Below are 26434 nucleotides of genomic sequence, written 5' to 3' on the forward strand. Positions count from 1 at the left end.
TGTGGATGCTTATGTGTGGACGAAGAGCTTAACCCTTGGGTGCAGCCGGTACAGGTGGAGGGGACTGGGCCTCTGACTGCTATTTGGGCTGCTCACTGCTGTTTCCAGGCTCCTCTCTTTTACATTTAATACCCAGGAAACCGAGTATTTTCATCAGCAACAAATCGGCAATCTCTCCTTCCTCTGACAGCTGAAGAGGGAAAAAGAACCGTGTGACATACATAGAACCATCCTCTTTGGGGGCTTCTCTTTCTTTCTAAGGGTAAACCATGGTTTTATTGTCCAATTTGGTTTCTGCCAAAGTCACTTCAGTATTTAGAGTCAATTTTGTGTTGGGAGTCCCCTTCTGAGAATCCCAAGGGTGTGTGCTCCCACCTTTATCCCCATGAGGTTCCTTCTTACCCAGTGATGAGAATGATAAAATTCCCTCTATCACCCCCAACAGAGGCTCTTAGGAACTTATGTGCAAAGACCCTCATGCCTTGCTGCTGGGAACGTGAAAGTGTGCAGCCTCTTTGGGAAGTAGTTTGCCAGCTTCTCAAAATTTAAACTAGTTACCATATGACTTGTTGAAATAAACTTCTGGGCCCAAGATGGAGCTGCTCCTCCCTGGCCTGCCATGACAGCAAACTGAAGCTTACAGAACTTTTGTGTCCCTGTAAATTCTCCCCTGCCCAGAATGCAGTATATCAGGTCAACCAGTCCCCAAACACCAAGCCACCTCTGGGCTCTATACTTATTTTCTTTTCTGTCTCACCCCAAACAAGGTTGACTGTGTGGCCCCAGCCAATCAGGTTTTTTTTTCTTTTCCTTGTTCTTTATTATTTATCCTGTAAATGCTTCCTGCTTTCCATCCCATTTGTACTTCTCTGAATGGAGACTGTCCACTTCATGAAGTGCTAAAGTTTGTATCGCCAAGTTATCTGCTTCAGTCATTTTTTAACAGGTTCTCAGCCTCGGCTGTATATTAAAACCACATGGGAAGATTTCAAAAATACCAGTGTTTGACTTATTCACGCAGGGACTCTGTGTTTATTGGTCTCAGTGCAGTAGCAGATGTCCCAAAAGCCCCCACGTGATTCTAATGTACAAGCAAGGCTGAGAATCACTGAGGTCATGAACAAAGTGCCATCTTAAGAATTCGGAGACCTGATTCTAGTTTGCCCTTCATTTGCTTGTAATCTCAGGGAAGTAATTTCCTCTTTCTGGACCTGTTTCCCCTCCCATGAAATGAGGGCTTTGGGCTACAGTGGTCTTTCAAATCCCCTTAATGTCTAATGCTGCTCAGTCTCTTCCTAGTTCAAGGTCAGTTGAAAAATAGGCCAAAGGGACTTACCTGATCATATTTTTGCTCCTCATTGAAGGCCACCAGGATGACAGAGATAAATAGATTCAGCACCACAAATGTCATGAAAATGATGCAAGACCCAATCAAGAAGGAGCCAAGCACTGGGCTGTAGTCCAGGACCTGTGGGGGAAGAAAGCCAGAGTCATGCCCAGGAGTCCTGTATCCTAGTGGCCACTTCCCCTAGGCACCCTCAGAGGAAAAACTGGTTCCCAGACTAGGCAGAGCCTGGAATCAGGAAGGTCCCCTTTTGCCTGGCAGCTGAGAGTATGGGCAGGTGCTCTCAAGAGCTGCCAGGAGAGAAAAAGGACAGCACCCCCTACTCCCTACTGCTGCCATTTTCAAATTTAGCTACCATATCTGGCTAGGGCCAGGAGCACTCCCTTCTAGAGACCTCCCAGCACAGCCCTCTCCTGAGTAGTCAGTGCCTGATGTTCTTCTGTAAGCAGGGGTTCCCAGGGCAAACTATGGGCCCTAGTATGGGGCTGTCTGCCTGGAGGAAGGAGAACAATTTTATTTGCCCAAAGTTGCCCTGTGCTTGCCAGGCCATGGACCCAAGGACTAATATCCACCCAGGAGGAAGCATTTGAGGAGGGTGCTTTTTCTAATTTTTATAAAGGCTTGGTATAGACAGCAGTGTCTATGTTCCCCACCCCTACCTCACCACACCCCATTACCTCCTCGTAGTTAAAGATTCCTAGCTGAAGGCTGATCATCGTTTCTGCTGCATCAAAGAGGGTTTTGTAGGAACGGAGTTTCCAACCAAATATTAAGTTTGACTGTTATGGAAAGAGTTCTCATGAACAGAGAAAGAAACCAAGTGACCCTCCCACCCCACCCCCAATGCCTGTTGTTTGACAATAAAGTCAGAGTTCTGGGTCAGCCATATCCTTGACCTGGCTGTACCTACAGCGGCTTGCAAGTGGGTGTATGTACATACCCAGTTCTGTAAGGGATGCGTATGCACTTCAGGGGTTCGCGCATCATCTGCTAGGCCACTATTATGTTCAGTCACATGGCTGACTCAGAGATGAAACTAGGCTCTTTGAGGCCCCCAACCTCTCTGCTCTGGGGCAGTTGAGTTGAATAACAACAGGCTTCTGCCTGGGCAGGGCCTTATGCCCCGCCCCCACCATATTTTCTCCTCACCACTGCACTCTTCCCCCCAAAGATTTCCACTATTGTGTCAGGGAGGCCCAGCAGTCCCTTGGCTCTGAGTTGGTGACTTCTGGTCCCAGAGGACACTGCAGTATCCCTGTAGCTCCTGCACTGCAGATGGAGAACTGAATAAATCCATGTGAATTGAGGGGTCAGGTGAAGTATTTTTGATAAAACCAGACACCAACTTTTTAGCATATACCCTCCATCACTGCATCAACGCACCTCACCCCATTTCTCAGGGTGAGAGAGGAAGATGAAGTAGGGTCAGAGAGTAGGGAGTCAGGGTTGAGGTGATAGGGACAGGAAAAGAATGAGGAATGGGGAGAGAGTTAGAGAGGGAATGGGGACTAGGATAAGAGGGACCCCTGGGTGCTGTGGAAGTCAGGGATGTTGGAAGGTGAGACTGGATGGGGCCAAGGCAAGAACTGGGAGAGGGGTTGGGGTAGAGAGTGGGTCAGGATTGGGTGAAGGGTCACAGAGGAGTGGGAGCCCTGGTATTATGGGGAATGTGGGCTTGGAGAGGATGGGGGCATATTTAGATGGAGATCAAAATGTGGCAGAGGGTCTTTGTTTCCCACATTAATCGATAATAAAAGAGTTGATAGTACAACATTTTTTTTTATTCACAAAAGAGATGTGATTGCCAAGAATCTCTCAGTGTCAATTGGACTGAATGAAATGATTTTTGGCCCTATTAAGTTCATGCCTCATGTGTTAGGCATCAAGCAGTGACATAGTCTGCAGATGTGTCTGTCCTCACTTCCCCATCTCTGCCCAATTCATCCCCCATCCCCCAACACAGAGGGAATGTTCCGTGTATGTCTGAGCAATTGGGATGTCAGGAGAATTGGCACATCCAGGCAGGGTCTAGATACAGAAAGGAATCCTTTATTGGAGGTAGTCGGCCCTTTCGGTCTTAGAGACTATACCTCCTCACTCTTACCCAACTGAGGTCTCCAGCCTTTGTCGTTTGGGGCGGCCGGTTTATGAGCTCCCAGCTAAAAAGCCCTGGACTCAGAAGCTCCACTATCTCCCTCAGGTACCAAAGTCATCTTAACCGTAACCCTCAACCCCCCACCACTGAGAAGCCTTTGCTTCTAAGGAGACTAGCCCTGAAGCACTCACCGCAATGGAGTAAGCCAGAAGCATGATAAGGATGACGATGATAAACCCTGAAATGTCCCCCCAAGCATGGCGCAGGGCTGAAGTGATCATGTTCATTTTGGGGTTCAACCTGAGCAGATGCCAAAGCTTCACTGTGGACAGCAGTACCAAGAAGGCAATGATGTAGCCAAGGGCAGCATCAGCCGCTGCTGTCTCACCGAAACTGATCCCCCTGTGGGACCAAAAGAGGAGACTGGGTCTCAGAGACTATGAGAAGCTCAGCCAGAGCTCATTTGGGCTCAGCTCATCCCAGGATGCAGGATTAGATTTATCATGATCTCAGAGGCCATCACTTCCCACAGTAGGTCTGGTAGATAGAACTGGTCCAATTTCCCGAGCTAGGTAATGAAGAGCTGGTGATGATGGTGATGGTGGGGATGATGGTTATGCTATGGATGACACTAGTGATGGTGGAGGTGATAATGATAAGGATGATGGTGGTAGTGAGGATGATGTTGATGGTAGTAAAAAGCATGGTGAGGATGATGCCTATGATAGGGGTGATGATGGTAGTCACAGGACCATTACCTAACATTTTTGGTTAATGGCTGCAGAGCTGTGAAAGAATGGCAAAGGAGGAATCCTCCCAGTGCCAAGAAGATGGAAGTGAGGGCATTCTGTGAGCCTCCCCTCCTGTGTCGGGATCCCTGGATGCCATGTCCTCCCTCACACTTGTCTGAGTGTATGTCTGCACTGTCCTTGCACTTGAAGGAAGGATGGAGGTACCATTCAGTTTCTGTGCAAAGTAAGGGCCTAATGAACCTCAACTGCATTATCTCAATTGACTTTCAAGGCCACTGGATAAGGTAAGTATTGCTGTCTGTTTTACAGATAAGGGCAAAGAGTTGGCACAAGGTCACAGAGCTAGTGACATAAGTAGTGGTGGAAGAATGAAAGTTGGAATCCAGGCATGTCTGATTCCAAAGTCTGGGTCCTTCCTGCCCTCCCACCCTGCCCTTCATTCCCTTCTCTTCCTGTATTTGTACTTTTAATTCAGTCTTAATATTGGTGTCTCATTAAAACAACATAGAACGAAGGGTGCCTGAGCAGCTCCGTTGACTAAGAATCCCACTCTTGATCTCAGCTCAGGTCTTGATCTCAGGGTTGTGAGTTCAAGCCCCATGTTGGGCTCCACGCAGAGCATGGAGCCTACTTTAAAAAGTGCAATGTAATAGACCTATATCTGGTGACATGGGTGGAGAACAGGTTATTGTTACAGGATTTGCTTTTCCTTTGGTGCCTATGGTTCTTGGTCATACCACTTCAAAGAATGAAGAGGTAGACCAGACAATGAGTGGTGGGCAGCAAAGCAAAGTTTATTGAGCAATAGTAAAGTGATAATACAAAGCTCCTGAAGAGGGAGGGGACTTGAGAGGCTTGCCACTGGAGTTTCTAAGTCTAGGGGTCTTTATGGGCTTGTTGTCCAGCTGTTTTAATCTGATAAACCCTCCATGCACCTGTCATCCAATCAGGTTTTTGCCATCCATCAGCGGGAAAGGGTGGAGGGCTCCTTCCAGGGTGGTGTAAAATCCTTTTAAGGGTGGTTTCCTCTTAGGGCGGGGCCCCTTGTCCCTGTCTGCCTTTCTTCCAACTATCCTTTGTCATTAGGTAACAAAATCATATGATCTCAAGTTTATAAGAGCATTTACTATACATTTATAATGCCAGAATGAAAGCTACCCTTCTACCTATTCTCCCACCTTCCAGAATCTTCCTTCCCTTTGAGCCAATTAGGGCTACTGGTATGGATGGCTGCTTCCTCCTTTGGCTCCTGCAGCACCTTTTTCCTGCCTCTTTTAAAATACCTAATCCTCTCTTATGCCATTCAGAGCTCAGTGAGGGTTTGTGAGCTAAATGAGCCAGCCTAGGGTATAGGTTAGGAATGCCAAATTCAAATTACAGGCCCTGCATTTTCATTTCCAAATTCTGTGACCTTGGACAGACATCCTTTCTGAGCCTCTAATCTCCTTATCTGTAAAAAAAAAAAAAAAAAAAAAAAAAAAGATGTTCATAATTCTATCTTTTAGAAGTTTTGGGAATATTAAAGTAGATGAGATAATGCTTTTAAAGTGGTGTTTTCATAACAGTGTACAACATCCAACAATAAATAAATGTTATCCATATCAATAAAATCAGTGGGTGAGTCAAGAAACACAATGGTTTGAAGTAAGGATTGGGATCCTAGAGACACACAAGCTAGGTTTTGGGGGTTTAAAAAAGTTTTTTTTTTATTTTTTAAGTAATCTCTCCACCCAACATAAGGCTCAAACTTATGATCTTGAGATTAAGAGTCACGTGTTCTACTGACTGAGCCAGCCAGGTACCCCTTAAAGATTTTATTTTTAAGTAATCCCTCCACCCAACAGGAGGCTCAAATTTACAACCCCAAGATCAAGAGTTATATGCTCTACTGACTGAGCCCCTCACATAAGCTAGGTTTAAGTTACTTCTCTACCACCTTTTAGCTCTGTGGCTTGGGGAAGTTAGCTCTGTAAGCTTCAATTTCTTTTCTTTTTTTTTTTTTTAAGATTTATTTGTTTGTTTGTTTGTTTATTTATTTATTTATCAGAGAAAGAGAGAACACAAGCAGGGGGAACAGCCTGCAGAGGGAGAAGCAGGCTCCCCACTGAGCAAGGAGCCGGTTGCAGGACCCTGGGATCATGACCTGAGCCAAAGGCAGATGCTTAACTGACTGAATCAACCAGGCATCCCTTCAATTTCTTTATTTGAAAAATGGAGTAGTGTTAATGTAAGCAGAAAGAGTTAGGGTCCCCAGGAACAGAAAGACCTAGCTTTCTTGACAATAGGAAGTCATTTTAGGCCCCCAGTCATCTTGTGAATGAATATAAGAATAAAACAGCCATTATCAGGCCAGGAGACAGTTTGATCATCAGGGACATTCAGTGCTAAAACAAAGCCAAGATTGGTCTGATGTACATTCTTGAGTTCTCTTTGCAGGATCTAAACTCCCTTGAGTACTCAGATACCAGACCAACTAAAGCCAGAGAATTGATAATGCTGACCCTAGTGACTTTGACCTGGACTCAGTTACCCTAAGATGACTTCTGCCCCGATGCCACGCTGTATTCCCCATTGTGCACACAAGCCCTTTATGAATATGTTTTCACCTTCACCTGAAATCTTCCCCAAATTTGTGGTTTGGGGAGACACTGCTTTGGGAAAGATCCTTAGTGTTCTCCTTTACTTGTTGCAAGTAAGATCCTTCCTTTTCCTACTCTTTTGGCTTGGTCGTGTCTTTTGGCTCGATATCCACCAAGAGGCAAACCCACATTTGGGTAGTAACAACATCTACCTCCGTGGGTTCTCGTGAGCATCTGGTGGACTAGTGCATCCTGCCTAGCAGAGTGGACACTTTGTAAATGGTAGCAGATGTAGGCAGACTGGTGTGCTACTACATCTTTTGGGCAGGGACCTTCACAGGATGTCGCATGATCTTATGTTTTGGTAAGATTTGCTACAGTAAGATATTGTTCTATTTTGTCTTAAAGAGCCCTCTCAACTGCAGATATGTCAGGCCCCAAGCCTGAGTCTAAGTGGTAGCTATAGTTATGTTTTTAAAGAGTGACCCTGATCCTCTGAGGATCAACAAGATTTCAAAAGCCGCACCCCACCCCCGCCGACCCCGGGGCCACAGAGCCCGAGGAAGCAGGTCTAGTGTGGGAGTTGGGGGCAGAGGCAGAGCGACTTACTCTTGCCCATGGTTCCGGTAGTGCTGGATGTCACGTTCTGCAAGGATGGCCCTTTTTGCAAACATCGCCAAGGCACTCCAGCTGGCCAGAATGATGGTTAGCTCCAGAAGATTCCACTTGCTATGGAAATAGGACCACCTCTGTTTCCTCATGAGCTTGCCCTGGGAAAGGAGCTGGAGGTTCTACCAAATGCTGTAGCCAGAACTGTGCCTCCCCACCCCTTCCACCATGGCTGTCCAAACCAGCCAAGATGACCCTCCAGCCAGGGCCTACTGTATCCTGGAAAGGCTTTTCTTTTCTTTCTTTCTTTCTTTTTTTTTTTTAAAGATTTTATTATTTTATTTGACAGAGAGACAGCCAGCAAGAGAGGGAACACAAGCAGGGGGAGTGGGAGAGGAAGAAGCAGGCTCCCAGCAGAGCAGGGAGCCCGATGTGGGGCTCGATCCCGGGACCCTGGGATCATGCCCTGAGCCGAAGGCAGACGCTTAACGACTGAGCCACCCAGGCGCCCCTGGAAAGGCTTTTCAATAGAGAAGCCATAGAGTGCCTGGGGCCTCTCCCCAGCCTTGTGCACAGACCCCATCTGCTTTCATCACCAACTTGGGCTGCAGAATTTGGGGGCACATAAGAGTAAAAACAGCATCTAACAAGAAAAACATTTAATTATCTCTGATGCAAAAAATTGGGGAATGGGAACGAGCCTCTCACCCTTTCATAGAGCATTTACTTTAGAAAACTTGTAGTTGTGAAATCTTTCTCTGGACCTTTGACATGTATGTAAATCTTTTTGAAAGTTAAACTAGCCTCAGGAATATTTTTTTAAAGGACCTGGGGGCTTTCTCTTTGAAGTGTGAACCTGAAGGAAGGTAGTGCCCTTCACTCCCAGTTTCCCTGGGAGCGTAGAAGCCAAATGGTAGGCACCTGGCTCCAGGTTGCAAAATGACAGCCTACTGTGAACATGTACATTTATTTTTCCTTTTGATAAAGGCAGTTAGCAAACACAAGTGACCACCCCAGTTACCAGGTGAATTTAGGGTGGACTAGTGGGACAGAAGATGGCATAAATCCTCTTGAGGATTAATTACTGTTTATCTTAAGGATGAATATGTAATGGGTCCTCTGTGCCTGGCAAGATGCAAGGGCGAGACCCCTTTCTGTCTTTGGAAACTCTTAGTGGATTGCCTGGGATGCGCAACACATTCTAGTGTAATGCTTATTCAACAAGAAAAGTTGTTTTCTTAGGGGGAAGTCGGGAGTTATTGTTTAACAGGTACAGTTTCAGTTTTCTAAGAGGAAAAAAATTCTGGAGATGGATGGTAGTGATGGTTGCGCGACGATGTGAATGTACGTAATACCACTGAGCTGAACATTTAAAGATGTTTAAAGTGGTACATTTTATGTTACATATATTTATCTACCACAATTAAAAATGAGTAATTTTGTTAAAATAGTTTTTTTTTCTTTCTACCTCTGTGGAGAGGTTTTCTAGATTGGCAGGAGACTTTGTTTTTAATCCTCTTTCCCCATCAGGTGTCACACGTCCAGAGGAATTATGCTGTGCAAGACTAGGCCTCCTTCCCGGTTTTTTCCCTCCCGCTAAAGAGAATCTTCCATGGTCTGTTCCGTTTCCCTCCTCCTCCCTACTTATGGAGGAAGGATTTGTGCTTGACTGCTAAGAGGCTGAAGTTTGCCTCCATTATAAAGGGATGGAGGAGGGGGAAGAATTTAAGAATTGCTTAAGTGGCATTTTGAGAAAGATTTGAGGGCTTTGGAAAGAAGTGTTTTGTGGCAGCTGCAGGCAGAGGGTGAGGGCAGTCCAGATGGGTGGAGTGACCCCAGGGATGCGTGGTGGAGGGGCCTCCTTTGATGTTTTCAGGTTGTTATTTGATGACTGTTCCCTGTTGGGTTTGCATTGGTGATGCTCAGAGGCCCTGGGGGATCCAGGTTCATGAGTCTGAGGTGCGACAGAGGGGTTGAGTGTCGAATTCAGGGGTCAGACTCTCTGGATTCAATTTTGGCCTTGGATAAATTCCTTAATGTCTCTGGACTTCAGCTTCCTACTCTGTGAAGTGGAGCCAATAGAATCTTTCTCCTGGTATTAAAGGGGAAAATCCACTCAAGGTTCTTTGCACAATTTCTATCACGTGGTAAACACTCAAAGTATCATTCTTACTTTAAAGTGGTTGTTGCGGCTGTTGAGCAGGGGATGGGGATGCCCTTCAAGATGTCTGATTTGCATTTTTGGTGGGGCAGGGGCGGGGGCATATACCGAGTTTCAAATAAGTCCCCAGCTTCCTCAAACCACCATCGTTATCAACATCTGCACCTTCATTTTGCAACATGGTAGTATTTAAAGGTAGCAAAGGGGACTTTTCCTAATTTCCAGGGACCACATGTGAACTGCCAGCTACTTTTGACATTTTTCGAAGGTCTCAGTTCCTCTCCCTTCCCCACCCAGCAAGGACTACCCTCTGAGTCCCAGTTCCTGACAGGTGCTGAAAGCTGGTCCCTGAGCTGGGTCAGCCCTCAGGACTACAGAAGGACCAAACGGGTGCCATGGCAAACAGGTTAGCAGAATGCTCCCCCTCCCTTCTTCAGGCCTCACTCTGGGGAAGGTGTGTGAGAGGGGACAGGGACACTGCTGCCTCCATCCCATGGAGCTGTAGTCTACCCCTCACCTGCACAATAATGTAGTAGAGGAGGAACAGGAGGTAGATGGCCTCTGCTGCTACCATGAAGGGGTGCCAGCCGTCAGTGAAGGGGTACAGGCGCAGGCTCTGTAGGTTCACATGTGTAAAGAAGGTTCCTGGGAAGCAAAACATGCTGTGCTCACTCCCGGTCACCCATCCTCTCAGAGCCACCGCTTCTGACTAGAAGTCATCAGTGGCACGATGCAAACTCAGGCCCTTCTGAGGGCTGGCCAGGGTGAAAGAGAAGGTAAAGGTCCTTTAGACCTACAGACCCAAGGGACTGGACACATAGTGGATGTCACAGACAATGAACATATTAGAGGGGATGCAGGAAGCTGGGCTGGAAGAGACACTCCCTATCCTCTGCATCTGATGTCAGTCATTTGTGCCGTCTGTCACCTCCAGCCAAAGCCCACCCACCTACTTAACATTCATTTACTTCAGTCTGGCTCACTTAAAGCTGGTTCACCTAAAGAGAGTTCACTAAAGATCAATTTACCTATTGACCAATATACCTAAAATTCAACCTTCTTTTGAATCATCTTTCATCCATTTGTGTGTCTTTTCCTTTTGGGGGGATATTGTAACGATATTTTAGTAATGATTTAAAAAAAAACCCAGTTTGATTAGGCTGCTGCCTCTGAAGACAAAGCCAACCCCGAGAATGTCAGAATGGAGAGACACAAACAACCTGAGTCCTTGCCGACATGGAACTGCTTGAGCCAACCAGACCTGAAACCCACTCCTCACTTCTCATTTGTAGAAACACATAATTTAATCAGATGTGTTTGAGGACAGGCTGTTTAATTGGTCCTTAAGGGCCACAAAGGTGGCAAAAAGAAGTAGGAGAACACAAGGATACAATACCCCCCCACAAAAGGATTTGAAAGAAGTGTTTGACAGTGGCCAGTGATCATGGAAGTTGAAGGCCTTTTACTTTTCAGTTTACACTGTTCTGAAATTTAAGGAACTACAGGCATGTACTAGTTTTATTAAAAATGTAATTTGATACTAAAAACTTTAATTTTTAAAGGAGAGGCAGTTGAATTTAGGAAAATTGGTTATTAGCTGAGGAAGCTTTAGGTCAGTGTTTTCAATAGATTTTGGTAGCGTTAAAAGAAGGTGGAAGATAGGAAATGGGGAGAAAGAAATAGAGCAGAGCACAAAATATCAGAGTACCTTACATGTAGTGAAGGGAAATATTTTTGAAGCTTTTGTCTCAGTTATATATCGTGTGTGTGTGTGTGTGTGTGTGTGTGTGTGTGTGTGTGTGTGTGTTGGAATATGCTGTAAAATATACTTCGCCCTGTAGGTTGAGGTACTCATTGTAAAATGTTGTTTTAGGTGAAATTATCTTTTACCAGGTCACCCCCTCCCCAGCCCTTCACTGCCAGCCCCCCTGCCTGCCTTCTCCAGAGCAGAAAGCTCAAGATGATGGGCTACCTTCAGACTCAACTGGGTTCCCTCCGGGTATCTTGGGAGACAGGCCAGAGAGAAGTGGAGGCAACTAGGAATAAGGCTGGAACAGCCCTGGAACCTGGCCTTTGGGTGCCCAGGGAGAATAAGACCCACCCATGAATCTCCTAAACAACCATTGGCCCCCGAGCTCTGGCCCTGGGGCAGCGGGGCCCAGCCTGGTCAGGAGCCCTGGCCCAGAGGGAGGGGTGTCTGTCTTCCAGGACACTGTAGACAGGGTCACAGGCGAGGCTGCCCACCGAGGGCGCTAGTCTCCAGGGTCAGAGTGATGATGCAGAACAGGTTGACGTTGGCATTGTAGACTGTGAACTCCACAAAAACGGCTCTGGTCAGGCTGTCCAGCCAGGTGTTGTCAAAGAGGTACTGGAGAATTCTGTAGGAAGAGGGCTATTTAGGGACATCAACTACAGTGGCTCCCTGCCCCCTCCGCCCAGGGCTTCCTGTAGAAATTTCTCCCTCTGGCTCTGTCTGCTCCATGCCCTGGGCCATGGGCTTTGGGGCTGCTTCTTGGAGTGATCACAGTTTCCCACCAATGGTGCAGTGTCTTGGCACCCATGGTCTCCTGGATGCTGGAGAAGAGGTCCTCAAAGTGTGGTCCCCATACTGCCAACATCCGCATCATCTGGAAACTCGGTAGAAATGCAGATTCTCAGTCCCCACCCCAGATCTCCCTTAAACAAACTCCCTTGGGGAATCTGTGTTTTGGGGATCTGTGTTTTGGGGATCTGTGTTTTGATGAGCCTTCCAGGGGATTGCGATGTTTTTTCAAGCTTGAGGGCCACTATGTGAGAGGAACTGCATAGAAAATCAGGGGCTTAGGCAGGCAGCAGTAGCAGCAGTAGAGAGACCCCTCTTGGGTTGGCAGTTCACAAGAGACCAGTTCCTGGAGATCTGTCCACTGCTGTTGTGGAAAGAGCATGTGCTGGAGGGACCAGGGTTCAAATCCTGACTGCCTCCTGGACAAGCTAATAACCTCTCCAGGACTCCATTTCCTCATCTACAATGGCGTTAACACCAGTGCTTTGGGAACATTGTGAAGAGAAAATGCAATAGCGCGCGCGCATGTGTGTAATAGTGACAGCTGTTATTACTGGCAGCAATAGTGATGGGCCTGTTTTAAAATATACCCTGTGCCCACTGGCTCTGTGTCCTGCTTGGTGTGTAGAAGAGAGAATATCAGTTGTTGCAAGTGGCAGGAAAATACCTCTTATGCTGAAATTGACTATTCCTGTCCTGTCCTTAATCCCAGAGGACCCCTGCCAGTTGCTCTCCTTGGGGGTTTGTTACCTGTGCTCCTTGAGAAGACTGAGGTGCACGTGGGTTCACTAACTTGCCTGGGGCCACACAGCTAACAGGAGCAGTGCCAGGGCTTCACACTGAGGGCTTTCTAACTCTGGAGTGTGCTGGGAGAAGCGGTCTGCATGGGCTCTGGATGTCCATGCACAATCATGTTGGGTATTCCAGGAATGAAAGGTCCTGGTTGGGCTTTACACAAGCCATTTCTTAAGGTTATGTTTGTAGTGAGCAACCTCAAGGGATAAGGTGACGTCCTACAGACAAAGAGCAGGCTTGCTTCTATCACTATAGAAACAGTGAATGCTCCAAACTCAGTGTTCTTCCTTGGTACTGTAACTCACTGCACATAAAAGCATGATTCTTGGCTAAGGTTAAGAGCCTTAGCCACTTCTTACCTGCCTGTGGTGGCTTTGTCTGGTAGAGTTCCCCATCCCTATACTGGTTCTAGCAGAGGCCACCAGACTCAGCCCACCAGGCTGAGAGTGCTGGAGAGGGACTCTGAGATTGCAGTTTCCAGGGACCTCAATCTGAATTGGAAACACAATCTGAATACTTCCGAGTCCCCCAGTCCCTCCCTACAATGACAAGAATGAGCTTTGCTGCACCTGTTAATCAGACCTGGACTCTAACCAATGGCTTTCCTTGGCCATACTTGAGTCAAGTGAGTCTTACCTTGATGCGCTTTTACGACCAGTCCCCAAGGGGACCACATAACCTCCTCCCCGGTACACAGTGAGTTTGCCCCAGATGGGATACCCTCGGCGTTGGCTCTGGCTCTGATACTGCCAAGCCTGGGAAAAACCACTGCTGTTATTGGGTATGGAGGCATTCCAGCCTTCCCCATAGTCTGACAGGTCTTCAATATCCAGGGAATATGGTGCATGGCATCCATCAAGAGAAGCCTGCAGCTGTGGGGCAAGAGGGCACGAACTTTCCTGGACCCTCACTTGGCGAATCTGGGCACTGCCAACCAGCTTAGAGTTCCCATCAGTGATAAAGCCTGGAGAGTAAAAACAGGTGGGTCAGCCTAGCCATCAAAATTGTCTTGGTGCATCCTGGCCTGGATGCTAATGTGAACTACAGTGTACCCAGTGTAGAAACAGTCAAGAGTAAGTAGTTCATGGCCAATCACAGGCTATATTCATCACCATCTTCCCACCTGAGGTGTGAACTACTTCCTGCATAACTTCTCTTGAGGAATGGTACCCCCACCACCTAGTCGTCAGCTGGGAGACCCTTTGTGCCCTTTATCGCAATGCCCACATCCTAGTGGTCAACAAGGCTCATCAACTCACCTCTTCGCTGTTGTCTGCACCCGTGCTCATCTCTCTATTCACCCCTGCCTCTCATCCCTGCATCAGCCCCATCATTTCTCCCCAACATCCTAACTACTCTCTGTTCCAACTTCCACATGATTCTGGAATGATCCTTCTTAAATGCAAATTTGATTGTATTACTTCCTCATGGAGAAACTGTCAATGCCTTCTCATTTCCTTAAGCATAAAATAGAACTTCTGACGCCCTTCATGATCTGGCCCCTATTTCTCTTTTCTGCTTTGCTTTTTACTGGTCCTCAACTCCTACCTTACACTGCAGCCACATGCAATGCTTTGTAATTCCAGGAACGTGCTGTGGTGTTTCAGCCTTGCCTTTTTTCATGTTGTCCCTTCTGCCTGGTATACTGTTTCTGCCTAGCCGATTCATGCTCGGTTATCTCTCATTTAGGAAGTCCTCCACTCTGCATCAGCCCCTCTCTTGTGTACACACAGCCTTTTGAGGGTCTCTCCTTCAAAGCATATGGCCCTGTGGTTATTAGTTCTCTGTAAGGGTGATGGTGACAGTGACCCACTCCTGTTCCTAGAAAGGAGTCTGCACAAGGGGGTTGACACATGTCCTGGGGTGAGGGGAGAGTACCTGGGTAATGACTGTACAGGTTGCTCACAAGAGTGGTGTTGGCCCATATGAAGAACTCCTTGAAGCTTAACACAGCTGAAAAGCCTTGGGTGAAGCTGTGCTCAAGGTGTCTGTTGAAGTAGTAGGTGCTGGGGTCCCTCTGCCCATAGGCAACCAGCAGCAGCATCCACAGGAAGCCCAGGTATGCTGAAAAGGGAGGCATAGTCCCTGGTTAGGCAGAGTCCCCAACTCCCACCAAACCCAACGTAATGTAGGAAATGGAATGGCATATAGCTCAGAATAGTCGAGGACTTGTAGATCAGCTACTTGCCCCGCTAGTGACAGTGGAACCAATCCTTAGACATTGGGAAGAAGTAAAGTACATAGATCATGAACTTCCTGCCTGGGTTCAAATCCTGACTCTGCCACTTCCTATCTGTGTGCCCTTTACAAATGATTTAACCCCTCTGCTTTACTCTCCTCATCTGTGAAATGGGGATAATAATTCTCTTTCACAGGGTCGTAATGAGGGAGTCAACAAATTCATATTCATTAAGCACTTAAAAATAGTGCCTGCCCAGAATTCATGCTATATAAACGTTTCTTAAAAAGAATCTTTTAAAAATGGGGCTCTGTTGCAATGGGGCCATGTTGCAATATTGAGGATAGAGCAATGAAAATGACAATTGTGTTCCCTGCCCTCATGGAGCTCACCTGTGGACAGGTGAGTGTGATGTAAGGGCCCCTTATGTACAAAGATTTAGGTTAGGATGTCAGCCATCAGATTGTGGGGGATGCAGAGCCTTACCCAGAATCTCTGGGTCCAGGGCCTGGGAATATACATCCCAGTAACCCCTCCCTGGGATGAACTGGGGCTCTGCCCACACCTCTGGGCTCTCTTTATTCTGTAACATGCTGCTACTCCTATGCAAGCTCCCCTGCTCTCTGCATTTGTCTGGCTGTCTGTGCTTAGCCATTGGGAAGGCAGGGTGGGAGTGCTGCAGGGTCCATGTTCTCCCCGAGAGCAGCCCTCAGCAGTGACCTGTGAATGACAACCCAGGACTATGTACTGCATGCCCCCACAGAGGTCCCCAGAGGACTGAGCTCCAGTTCCCCCCTGGAACCCACTCATCATCACACCTTCTTTCACCTCCCTTCTCTTCTGTACTTTCCTTTTCTCTACCAGCGTTTCTCAGCATCACCTCCCAAACCAACTATTTGTACCCCAATCTGCTTATGGAGAACCCAGACTAAGAAACACAGTGATGTTTGAAAGCTTCTGGTCAGCAGGTCTGGGGAGGCTTTCAGTCTTTGGGCTGAGAATTACAAAATCAAGAATTAGCCAGAAGAAAAGATGGGGAGGAGGGGAGGCACATTCCAGGCAGATTAGATTAGCCTGGGCAAAGGCCTGGGTCAGAGGGCAAGGAGTCCCAGGAGCAGCAGAACATGGTGTGACTGAGCTCAGGGCACAAGGGACTGCAAGAGGTGACCCAGGGTGGGCAGAGCCACAGTAGGGAGTTTGGATTTTATTCTAAGGGCCACGTGGGGCCACCAAGGGATTTTAAGTGTAGGGGAGAAGCAGGGATGAGTTGGTATTTAGGAAAACAGGCCCAGAAGCAGTGTGGGTTTGTCAAATATTACAGCTTTGTCTGTTCAAGTCTGTGCTGACAACCAGCGAGTGGGGAGACTACTTGTGGGTGACCTTGGTTGCCTACCCAAGATTTCTCTGATGAAGGCAAATGCCTTCTGTTCCTTGAGATGAGTGGTTTTCATCTTCTCGATGTCAGTGGCCAAAGGTGGCTGGTAAATATCTTTTCTGCTGCATCTTCGTGGTCGGAACAAGGCAGAGGGGTCTGTGAAAGCAAGAACACAAGGACAGTCCCCCAAAGGGCAGTGGAACCAGCCTCTACTTTTGCAGCCAGAAGCCTCTTCTCTCACCAGGAACAACAGGATCTGCCATTCTTCCTCCTCAGAGCCATTTCTCAATGCTACCCTCCATGCCTTTGCCCCTGCTATCCTTGTGCTCAGAATTCTGTCCCTACTCCAGCGGGAGGATTCTCTTCGTACTGAAAGCACAACGCCCTCCCCTCCCTGTGCTCCTGGACCCTAAGACAGATCCGAGTGCTCCCGGAACTGTAATGGATGGAAGAAGGAGGATCACTAGTATTTCAAAGTCTGGTCATGTCTAAATATCTTCTTTTTCAAGCCACTTTATTGAACTATAATTTTCATAAATTTTCCCATTGGAAGTCTATAATTCATTGATTTTAGTACATGTATAGAGTTGTGCAGCCATCACCACAGCCCAGTTTTAGACCATTTTCATCAACACAGAAGGTTCCCTCACGTCCCCATGAAGTCAGTCCCCATCCCCAGTCTGTCCCACCCTCAGCCTCATTAATCTGCTTTCTGTCTCTATAGATTTTTTTTCTGGATATTACATATAAATGGAATCCTACTGTGCATCGTTTCTTATGTCTGGTTTCTTTCACTTAGCATAATGGTTTGGAGTCCATCCATGTTGTTGTGTAATTAGTATTTAGTTCCTTTTTTGGTGTGGATGCACTCCTGTTTGTTTATGCATTCACATCTAGGTTGTTAATAGTGTTGGCTATTAGGAATAATGCTGCTACGAACTTTCACATACAGGTGTTTGTATAGACACATATGTTCCTTTCTCTTGGGTAGATTCCTAGGAGCAGGAATTTCAAATGAATGTGCTCTGAACATGTATATACAAGTTCTTGCATGGAAATAAGTCTTCATGTCTCTGGGATAAATGCCCAAGAATGCAATTGCTGCAGCATATGGTGAGTCCATTTTTAGTTTTGAAAGGAACTGCCAAACTTTTCCAGAGTGACTGCACCATTTTACATTCCCACCAGCAGCATGTGAATGCTCCAGTTTCTCTACATCCTTGTCAGCATTTGGTATTATCACCACTTTTTACTTTAGCCATTCTGATAGGGGTGTATTGTCCCAACTGTCTTTGAATCCATGCCTTTCTTTCCACCCTCACTGCTAGGACATGTCACCTCTTGCCTAGGCCATTCCAATAGTCTTTTCCCCACTTGTACTTTTGACCCAAAACTTCTGGTTTCCTAAGAGCAGCCACAGTAATTTTCCTCAAATCACAAGATAGATCATGCCTCTCTCCTATGTAGCACTCCAGAACCCCAGCACTGACCCAGGTGCTATAAGGCTCTGCTCCCCACCCGCCTCTCGGCCCTCATTTTGAACCATTCTCCCCCTAATTCCCCTTGTTTGGGCCACACTGTCAGTAATCACTGTAAAATGATAAGCTCTGTCCCACCTCAGAGCCTTTGCAAGGGCCCAGTGTGCATTCTTTCCCCGAATTCTCACACTTATGTTGTTTACTTGTTTAATGTGTCTCCCCCTGTGGGCTGTACTTTCCACAGGCAACCTACTCCAGCCAGTGCTGTGTTGACAGGGGTGAGAGCAGGGATTGGCTTCAAATGGGCAAGAGGGAAACTTTGAGGATGATGAATTAAGAGGATGGTTGCACAACTCTAGAAATATACTAAAATCAATGAATTACGCACTCATAAAGAGTGGATTTTATGTAAAGCTTGTCCTTAAGCCATCGAACTGCCTGGCACACAGCAAGTACTCTGCCAAAGAGTGGCTGCCGAAGAAATGACTGAATGAATATTTAATTGTTCTGGAAGCTGGCGTCTCTTTGGACAAAAATTACTCTTTTGTCTTGGGAGGATTTTAATGGACCTTTTGGATCTGCAAAGCCAAAACAAAAACAAACCTAAACCCTATCCTAGAGTGGAAGAACACAGGCCCATGAGGAGGAAACCACACAATATAATAATGTCAGTACAATAATATAGGTCTGCCTTTTGTTTATTCCCATTTTATTTTCCCTGAACGTCAAAATCTCTGCATAGACTATTAGAGTGTTGATTCTGTTCTGTTTGCTTGTTTGTTTTTGTGATTATCTTATTGTAGGCATCCTCGAGAGTTTAGGTTGGGAAGTGAGAAATCAGGTTGGGGGGCTGGGTGCTGCTCAGTGGCCTCCTCCAACAGGGGTCAGAATGGCTCCGTTCTAATAAAACTTCATTTATGAAAACAAGCAGTGGGCTGGATTTGGCCTTGTGGCTGTGGTTCGCAGACCCTTATCCTGGAACTCTCTGCAGCCCATGTGCAAGCATGTTCTGTTTTGGTTTTCATTCTAAAGACCAGGGTCCCGAGCCTAGGAGGAGAAAGCTGCTTGCTTGGGATTACACAGAGAATGACAGCCATGCAGAGCGCAGCGCCCGAGGGCCTCTTCTGGCCAAGGGGTTGTGCTTGGGTGCCAGAGAGAAAGGCTGGCGGTAGAGAGGGAACAAGGTTGCTCTAGAGACAGTGAAGGAGTCATTAGGTTTCGGATGGTTTGGGGGTGCTTCCCCAATCAGGGGTGAAGGAATGATGGGGCAAGAAGATCAGCAGGTGGGCTCTGTAGGGCTCTCTCAGCTTCATCGGTTTCCAGGCCCCTGCCTCTGCCTATGCACCATTACCTGGGCCGGGCAGATGTCCCGGGAGGGAGGCCACAGGCTCCTCCTCATCCTCCACTCTCTTCAAGACCAGTGCAAAGAAGGCAGCAAAGCCCAGCACCTGGAAAAGACCCACTGTGAACCGCAGGCCTGGGTTGAAAACTATCAACTCCTGATCTGAGAGGGGTCAGGATCAAGGCCACATCTGTGTCCTAGGCACCAAGCCATGCTCTGAGGAAGTCAGGTGGGAACCAGGCCATCCTGTTGCAAGAGGGGACATGGCTGTGAAGGGAGAGGGCCAGGGCACCTGGCCACCAAGCAGATACTGTGAAGCCTGAGCTCATCCTGCTTCTCATACCAGAGCTTTCCCACCTGCGCTCCCCTGTTGATAGAGCTCCCTCTTATCTCTTATACTACCTCTAGTGCTGAATTACATCTCCTTCCTCCCTCCGTCCCTCCCCTTTTCTTCCTGTATTAAGTAATTCATCCCATTTATGCCTTCACCTCTGCACCTGCAGGGTACAAGATTAGTAGGATTCTGGGATTTGGTTGGGAACAAAATGGCTCATGACTCCATTCTCACTGTTCTCAGACTAGACTGGAAGAGATGTCGGGAGTTGTTTAAATCTTCTGATAAAGGTTATTCAGAGCAGAACTGGGGACTATTAGGTAAAATGGGGGTTAGGGATTTGGAGAGTCTCATAGGCGTAAAGATTCACAGTAAATGTCCTTTCCTTTCTGTAATACCCCCACCCCACCCCAAAACACACACAGTGTATTCCTACCACTTAACTCCTTCCAGGGGGAGCTGTGGCTCCAAGCTCCAGGATGGGGCTCAGTATTTCTCCAACTCTGACAGTAACTTTACATTTCAGAAATAGGAGTGCATCTTGCAAATGATGCATAGGTTTAATGACGTCGTGTTTTTGTTTTGTTTTTTCTGAAGGTAAAATTCCTGTAAATTTCTGGCCTGTCTCACAATTAAAAGGATCTTTAGAATTGAGGAAATGTGGTATTATTCATATTTATACATGTGACCTAGGGCAAGATGTTTGTGACCTTACCTTCCTAACCTCAGGCTGTCATTTATAGAACAGAGGTGAGGACCCTCCTGAGGGTGGCTCTGATGCTGATTTGTCACATCCTGGTAAGCCACTCGGCCTGGCATAGAGTCTCTGTCCCAGAGCCCCTGTCCCAGAACTTGGATTATCATGGTGAGTCAGTTCATTATAATCCCCCACCCGGCACCAGCACCACCTCACCGACAAGGTGCTGTGTAGGTTTGTAATGAATAGACAAAGGAACGACTGAGCCTAAGGACAGGGCAACTGGCAGGAGGGAAAGCGTGGACAGAGGGGTCCAGGGCAGCCTGACCTTCAGGGGCTGGGTGACAAACACGCTCTCCACGAAGGAGACGGCCATGGAGATGAGCCACTTGAGGGAGCTGGCCCGTCCATAGTGCAGGCCGTAGAGCATGGTGAAGAAGGCCGCCACGCTGCTGGTGGCCGCCACCAGGAGCCAGCCCACCAGGGCGCACCACCAGGGCAGGCCTCGAGGGCGCTTGCTGATCATCGGGAAGCTGAAATGCAGGGTGGGTGTGATCAGAGTGGCACCCGCCAGGCTCAAGTTCAAATCCTACTTCACCCCCACCAGATGCATAACTGTGGCCAAGCTCCTTGACCTCTCGAACCCTGTATCTCATACCCACCACAAAGGGCTATTCTGTATGCTATCTGGCATCTTGTACCCACCTTTGTATCTGGTACCCACCTCAAAGGGCACATTTAATGACTTGGTGGTGGTTGTTTGTTTGTTTGTTTTTTCTGAAGCATAAGTTCCTGTAAATTGTTGGCCTATCTCACAATTAAAAGGATCTTTAGAATTGAGGAAATACGGTATTATTCATATCATGCATGTGATCTGGGTGAACATCCTTTCAAGGTGGCCTGGGATACACTCTCTCTGCAGGGGAGCAGGTGCCCACTCAGCACCCAGGGGAGGGGATTACCTGGTGTATGCTGGGGGTGGGGTGCCCAGCTGTCCCCCCAGGCAGCCCTTCAGCATCTGTAGCTGGCTGAGGGCCTGGGCGTGATTCTGGCTCTGGGGGAAGCCACAGGGCCCCACCAGCTGAAGCTCTTGCTCCATGTGCTCCAGCTGAAGGTAGAGACACTGCTTGTAGGCATTGTCCTTCTGCGGGTCACTTGGGCCCACCTCTGGCATCAGGCATCTCATTTGTTCTGGAGGACAAGGGAGAGAGAGCATCAGCTGACGCCGAATGACGGAGCAGACTGCCTGCCGTAAAAACAGTGTTAGTAACAGCTCTCTTGTATCGAGCACTTACTATGTGCCATGCCATGAGAGATCCAGGCTCAGAAAGATGGGGAAAGGTATCAGGCTCCCATGGCCAGTTAGGATTCATATGTTCCTCTTTAACCTTTTATCAAGGGCACTCTCAAAATTTCCTCACACATTGACAAAGAGAACAGAATAAATAGCTACCACCTGCTGCCACAAGCACCAGCCTTTGGCTGATCTTGTTTGTCTCTGCCCACTCCCTCCACTTCCTTCTTTTTCTGGAATACCTTAAAGCAAATCTGAGACATGGTATTATCTCATCAGCAAATATTATTTTAAAGATTTTTATTACTTATTTGTCAGAGAGAGAGCGCGCACATGTAGGGGGAGCGCCAGGCAAAGGGAGAAGCAGGCTCCCTGCTGAGCAACGAGCCCAATGTGGGACTCCCAGGACCCTGGGATTATGACCTGAGTCGAAGGCAGACGCTTAACCTTCTGAGCCATCCAGGCATCCCAGCAAATATTTTAAAATATACAAGATTTCCTGGTGCCAAAGATACTGTTAGTCTTAGTCTTTTGTTTTCAACTTATTTTTATTATGAAAAATGTTAAACTAGAAAAGTAGAGTAATGAGATGAACCTGCACACACCCACTACTAAAAATCATGAACTCGTGGCCAGTCGGGTTTCCTTGGCACCTAGCCCACTCTCCACGTGGATAATTTTGAAAGAAATTCCAAGGCCGAGGTCATGTCACTAAGTATTTTAATTTTAATATGCTTCTACAGAAGATAGGGATTCTTTTTAAAAATAAAACCATGATGTCATTATCAACCTTTAAAATGAGTAACAATAATCCCTTAATAGCATGAAATACCCAGCGAGTGGTCAGGTTTTCCCCCAATCATCTCATGAGTGTTTTCCTATAGTTGGTTTGTTCAAATTTCAGCTTCCTAAAAAGTTTTAAAAGAAACAAAGGTATTGTTTTAAATTACTCATGGCAAGAAAAAAATAAACTTGAACATTTCCACTATTCCCCATACCTTCTAGGGGAAGCTTGGTCTTGGCCTCTCCAGGCAGAACCAGGCCTGGGACTCTGACCCTGAGCTGGGTGACTGGCACCCCAGGACATCTTCTCCCAGAGCAGTAAGGGCCCAGGTTGACCGGACTGGTGTTTGTCTTTGCAAGAGGAACGTGAAGCCAGATATGGGAGGTGGCGGGAGAGAGCACCCTGGCCCCATGGCCCCTCCGCAGTCACCAGTGAGAAGTAAATGACTGGGAAGGTAACCAGCAGTGTGGAGAAGGGTGCAGCTGGGCTTGGGCTCGATGACACTTAAGGTCTGGGACATCAGCTCTGCCTCCCTCTGACTCAGGCCGCCTCCTTCACCCTCTTTGCTGTAGCCACAGCTGCAGGTTCTGACATCAACAGCCTTCCTATTGCAAGCCCTCTGGCAATGTTTCTGGAAGATACCATCACTCCAGATCAATTGTAACACCACTTACTGAATACCTGCTTTGTATCAGGCTGGGTCTAAGGTTTCATGTGTCTTATGACCTCATTCAGTCCTTGGAATGAGCCAAGAGGCAAAGTGGATCAATACTCCCATTTTACAGGGGAGGAAGCTAAGTCATGGTCTGAGCAACCTGTCCAAAGTTGCACAGCTACTGTTGAAGCTGGGAGAGCCCCAGGGCCTGGCTGATTCAACAGTCCATGTTCTAAGGCCTCTGCTATGAACACCAAAACCCCCAAACTCAAGGCCAGGTGTCCAGTGCAGGCATCAGCAGAGCTCCTGCAGGACGGCCTTCATGGGCAGCCCAAACCCAACTCTCTAGGACAAATCCTCCAGTGTGGCTGGAGCATGGGGCTCAAGGTGGGGCTGACCACGGGGTCAGCATGAGTCTGGCCAATGAGGACATGGGATCTTGTCTTGAGGGCACTGACTCTCAACATTCAGTGTTCTTGAAAGTCACCTGAGTGACTGGTTAAAACTGCAGATCCCAGCCTCAGCCCCAGAAATGTAATTCACTATATCAGAGGTGGGGCCAAGGTTTATGAATTCAAATTCCCCATTCTGTAGACTCCATGTCTGTAGTCTAAACAAGGTTCAGACAGTGCTCAGCCTTACGTATTAAAAATGGCAGCATTCTTTACCCACACCGGCCAGTGTGACAGCCGCTGGACCCATTAATTGATGGAAATTAAGATAAGAAATGCAGTGTTTCAGTCATACCAGCCACATTTCAAGTGCTCAGTAGCTACATGGGGCCAGTGGCTGTCATAGTAGATGACACAGATACAGAACATTTCCAGCACTGTGGGCAGTTCCATTGGACAGCCTGGTCTGAACACTGGTGGCATTGATGTAGGTAGAAGATGGACAGGAAAGGGGCAGGAGGGGAATCAGAGAGACTAGTCCAAGCCAGAATAATGTGCCAAATGTAGAACTCAATAAAAAATGAAATAATGTTACCAAATTCTAGCTGAATACTGTTTCAAAAGGAGTTTAAGATCTCTCTGCCAAACAGAACAAGTGTTAAAAAGGTGTTAAAGACACACTAGTACCAAACTGAGATTTGCTCCTAGAAAGATTGGAGGAGTGACTTTTTCACTCTGCGACTCAGTGTTCTTTAATGTTTTTTACTGCCTTGTCCATCATCTTGTATCCTGCCCCTCACATTTGGAAATGGATCTGGTTTGACTTTGCATCCCCCAACGCTTTACAGAAAAAGAACTGAGGCACAGAGAATTGGAAGTAACCTGTCCAAGATCACACAGCCCATTAATGGCCAATGCTCTCCTTACCATAAATGAAAGGACATCATGCCTTTTTGCTTTGTGCTTTCCATAATGATCTATGTGGACATCATCCCATGCATGTTTGTTGCGTGCTTTCTATGTGTTGCATGGGGCCAGGCACAAGGGAAATGGTGGAGACAGGACTGTCAGATGGCTCTGACCTCACAGAGAGCTCAAGGTCCAGCAAGGTTGGTTGCAGACTTTCAACAGCTCTTCACACAAGTCATGATTTGGCAGCAGGCAGTATAAAAGCAATGCAAGAGATGCTTAGGGGCTGAAGAGTATGTGGCTGGAGATCCTATTGTGGCCTGGGGGGTGGGGTTGCTCCCATGAGGAAGGAGTGCTTAAAACAAGACTAAAGCCTGATTAGGAATTAGCTAAGAGGGGAGAGGAGAAAGAACATTCTAGATGAAAGGAGGTGAGAAGGTCTTTAGTGGGAAGGCAGCTTGGTGTTGTGAAGAGAGCGGGTTGCCTGTGTGCAGAGAGAGGGAGGTGATGGCGAGTGGTTGCAGTGGAGGTCGGTGAGGGAGACTCCGTAGGACTTCTTCACTCCCTAGTGATACAGACCTGGCCCTAAGTCCTGTCTCCACCTGGTCCAGACATGCCCCCTTTGTCGGCTCAGAAACATCAGGACTTACCTTTCACTCGTAGAGACCCAAGAGGGAGCATTAAATTGTCCTTTCTCTGTTTGGCTTCCTCCCAGAACTCCGGCCCTGCCATGTTCTGCAGACAGATGACTTCTTCCACCAAGGCCAGCAGTTGATTGATGTCCATTAGGGTTGCTGAGTCCCAGCCAGAGGCAGGTGATGGCACCTTCAGAGCTTTAAACAGGGAGCTGACGAGTCTCCACATATCCTGCAAGGTTGGGTAAGGCCCAGGTTGGGGAACGTGAGCTAAAGGTAAGGGGGGGTGGTGGGCAGCATCATGGTCAAGAGCATTCACCCCGGGGCTTGGCAGTCTGGGTTTGAATCCCAGATTTGCCCACTGAGACATGATGTTGGATCACCCTGAGCTTCCGTTTTGTCACCTATAAAATTCCTCTTCTAGGATTTGAACTGATGCATTCCAGGCTGTATTTCTCAAAGTGTGTCATGTAGGCAGTGCATGAATGCAGAGGGAGTCCCTTCTCTGGGTTTCCAGCTGTGATCTATGATAAAGGTGTAAAATTTTGTACACACTAGGTACCCAAAAAGTATGTGTGTGTGTGTGTGTGTGTATGTGTGTGTATGGTAGGAGTGTGTGCATATGTACGTGTGTATATGTACAGGTGTACAAAGGTATATATGTTTTTGTATGCCTTTGTATTATGTATGTGCATGTGCATGTGTCTATAGGTGTGTGCACATATACACACACACCTGCACAATGTGTATACATGTGTGCACTTGTGTACACAACTGAACATGCATGCGTGTGTGTATGTATACACACACACGTGTGTGTCGTTGATGAATCTTGGTGACTGATGCTGTCAGACATCATGGAGTTGTCAGGCCTCAAGCCACAGTACTCCCCCCGCCATTTCTGCCCAGGCCAGAGAACCCCCACACCGCCAAGGTTGAAGACATGCCTTGGTCACCACTTCAAGTGTCAGAAGGCCATCGTCTAGGGGCTGCAGTGAGGAGGCCAGGCTAGGGGAGCCCCTGTCCCATTTCCCAGTGTTCTGCTCCTTAGTGACTCGAGGACGGGTGTTTCGAAAGATCTGAACAATCAGGAGATTGATGGGGAACATGAGGAGAGAGCTCTCCAGTCCAATCATCACTTCCTGCCAAGTGAATTCAATTTTACCTGGGACAGAGGAGGAAAAGGGTTAATGGTGGAGTCTCCTCCACCACTTCCAGAAGATGGCTGTGCAGTAAGTATTAACCTTGCTCAAAGAGGTGTCTGGCCCTTGAGTGGCTCCTGGGAGGTGACCTCTAAGCTCTTAGAATGTTCTGTCTTGTAGGTACACCTTTGTTTACCTGAGGTCTTGGGCACATTATATAGTCTATGTTAACAATGATTTATGGTGTGAGTCTTGGCCACACAGTATCACCTTAGACTCTGGAGGGACTGGAGGCTAAGGTCAGCCATGTGGGGGTCAGCCATGTCTATGTGAGCAAGCT

At 47.4% G+C, this 26434-nt stretch overlaps 1 protein-coding gene across 1 annotated transcript in view; it reads right to left on the reverse strand.

Annotated features, from left to right (window-relative positions):
- Positions 1-26434, reverse strand: part of LOC123791343 (polycystin-1-like protein 2) — an 88757-nt gene continuing 62323 nt past the window's right edge. Inside the window, 15 exon segments of the mRNA XM_087870637.1 lie at positions 1-190; positions 1337-1468; positions 2023-2124; positions 3632-3842; positions 7381-7541; positions 10059-10186; positions 11786-11919; positions 13515-13842; positions 14757-14942; positions 16451-16588; positions 19262-19358; positions 20612-20816; positions 21246-21474; positions 24968-25184; positions 25900-26117. Coding sequence (XP_087726763.1) covers positions 80-190; positions 1337-1468; positions 2023-2124; positions 3632-3842; positions 7381-7541; positions 10059-10186; positions 11786-11919; positions 13515-13842; positions 14757-14942; positions 16451-16588; positions 19262-19358; positions 20612-20816; positions 21246-21474; positions 24968-25184; positions 25900-26117 — 2597 coding nt within the window. The 3' untranslated portion in view covers positions 1-79.

The sequence above is a fragment of the Ursus americanus genome, chromosome 21, assembly GCF_024610735.1.
Source record: "Ursus americanus isolate L20-20 chromosome 21, mUrsAme1.1.p, whole genome shotgun sequence".
NCBI classification, from domain to species: domain Eukaryota; kingdom Metazoa; phylum Chordata; class Mammalia; order Carnivora; family Ursidae; genus Ursus; species Ursus americanus.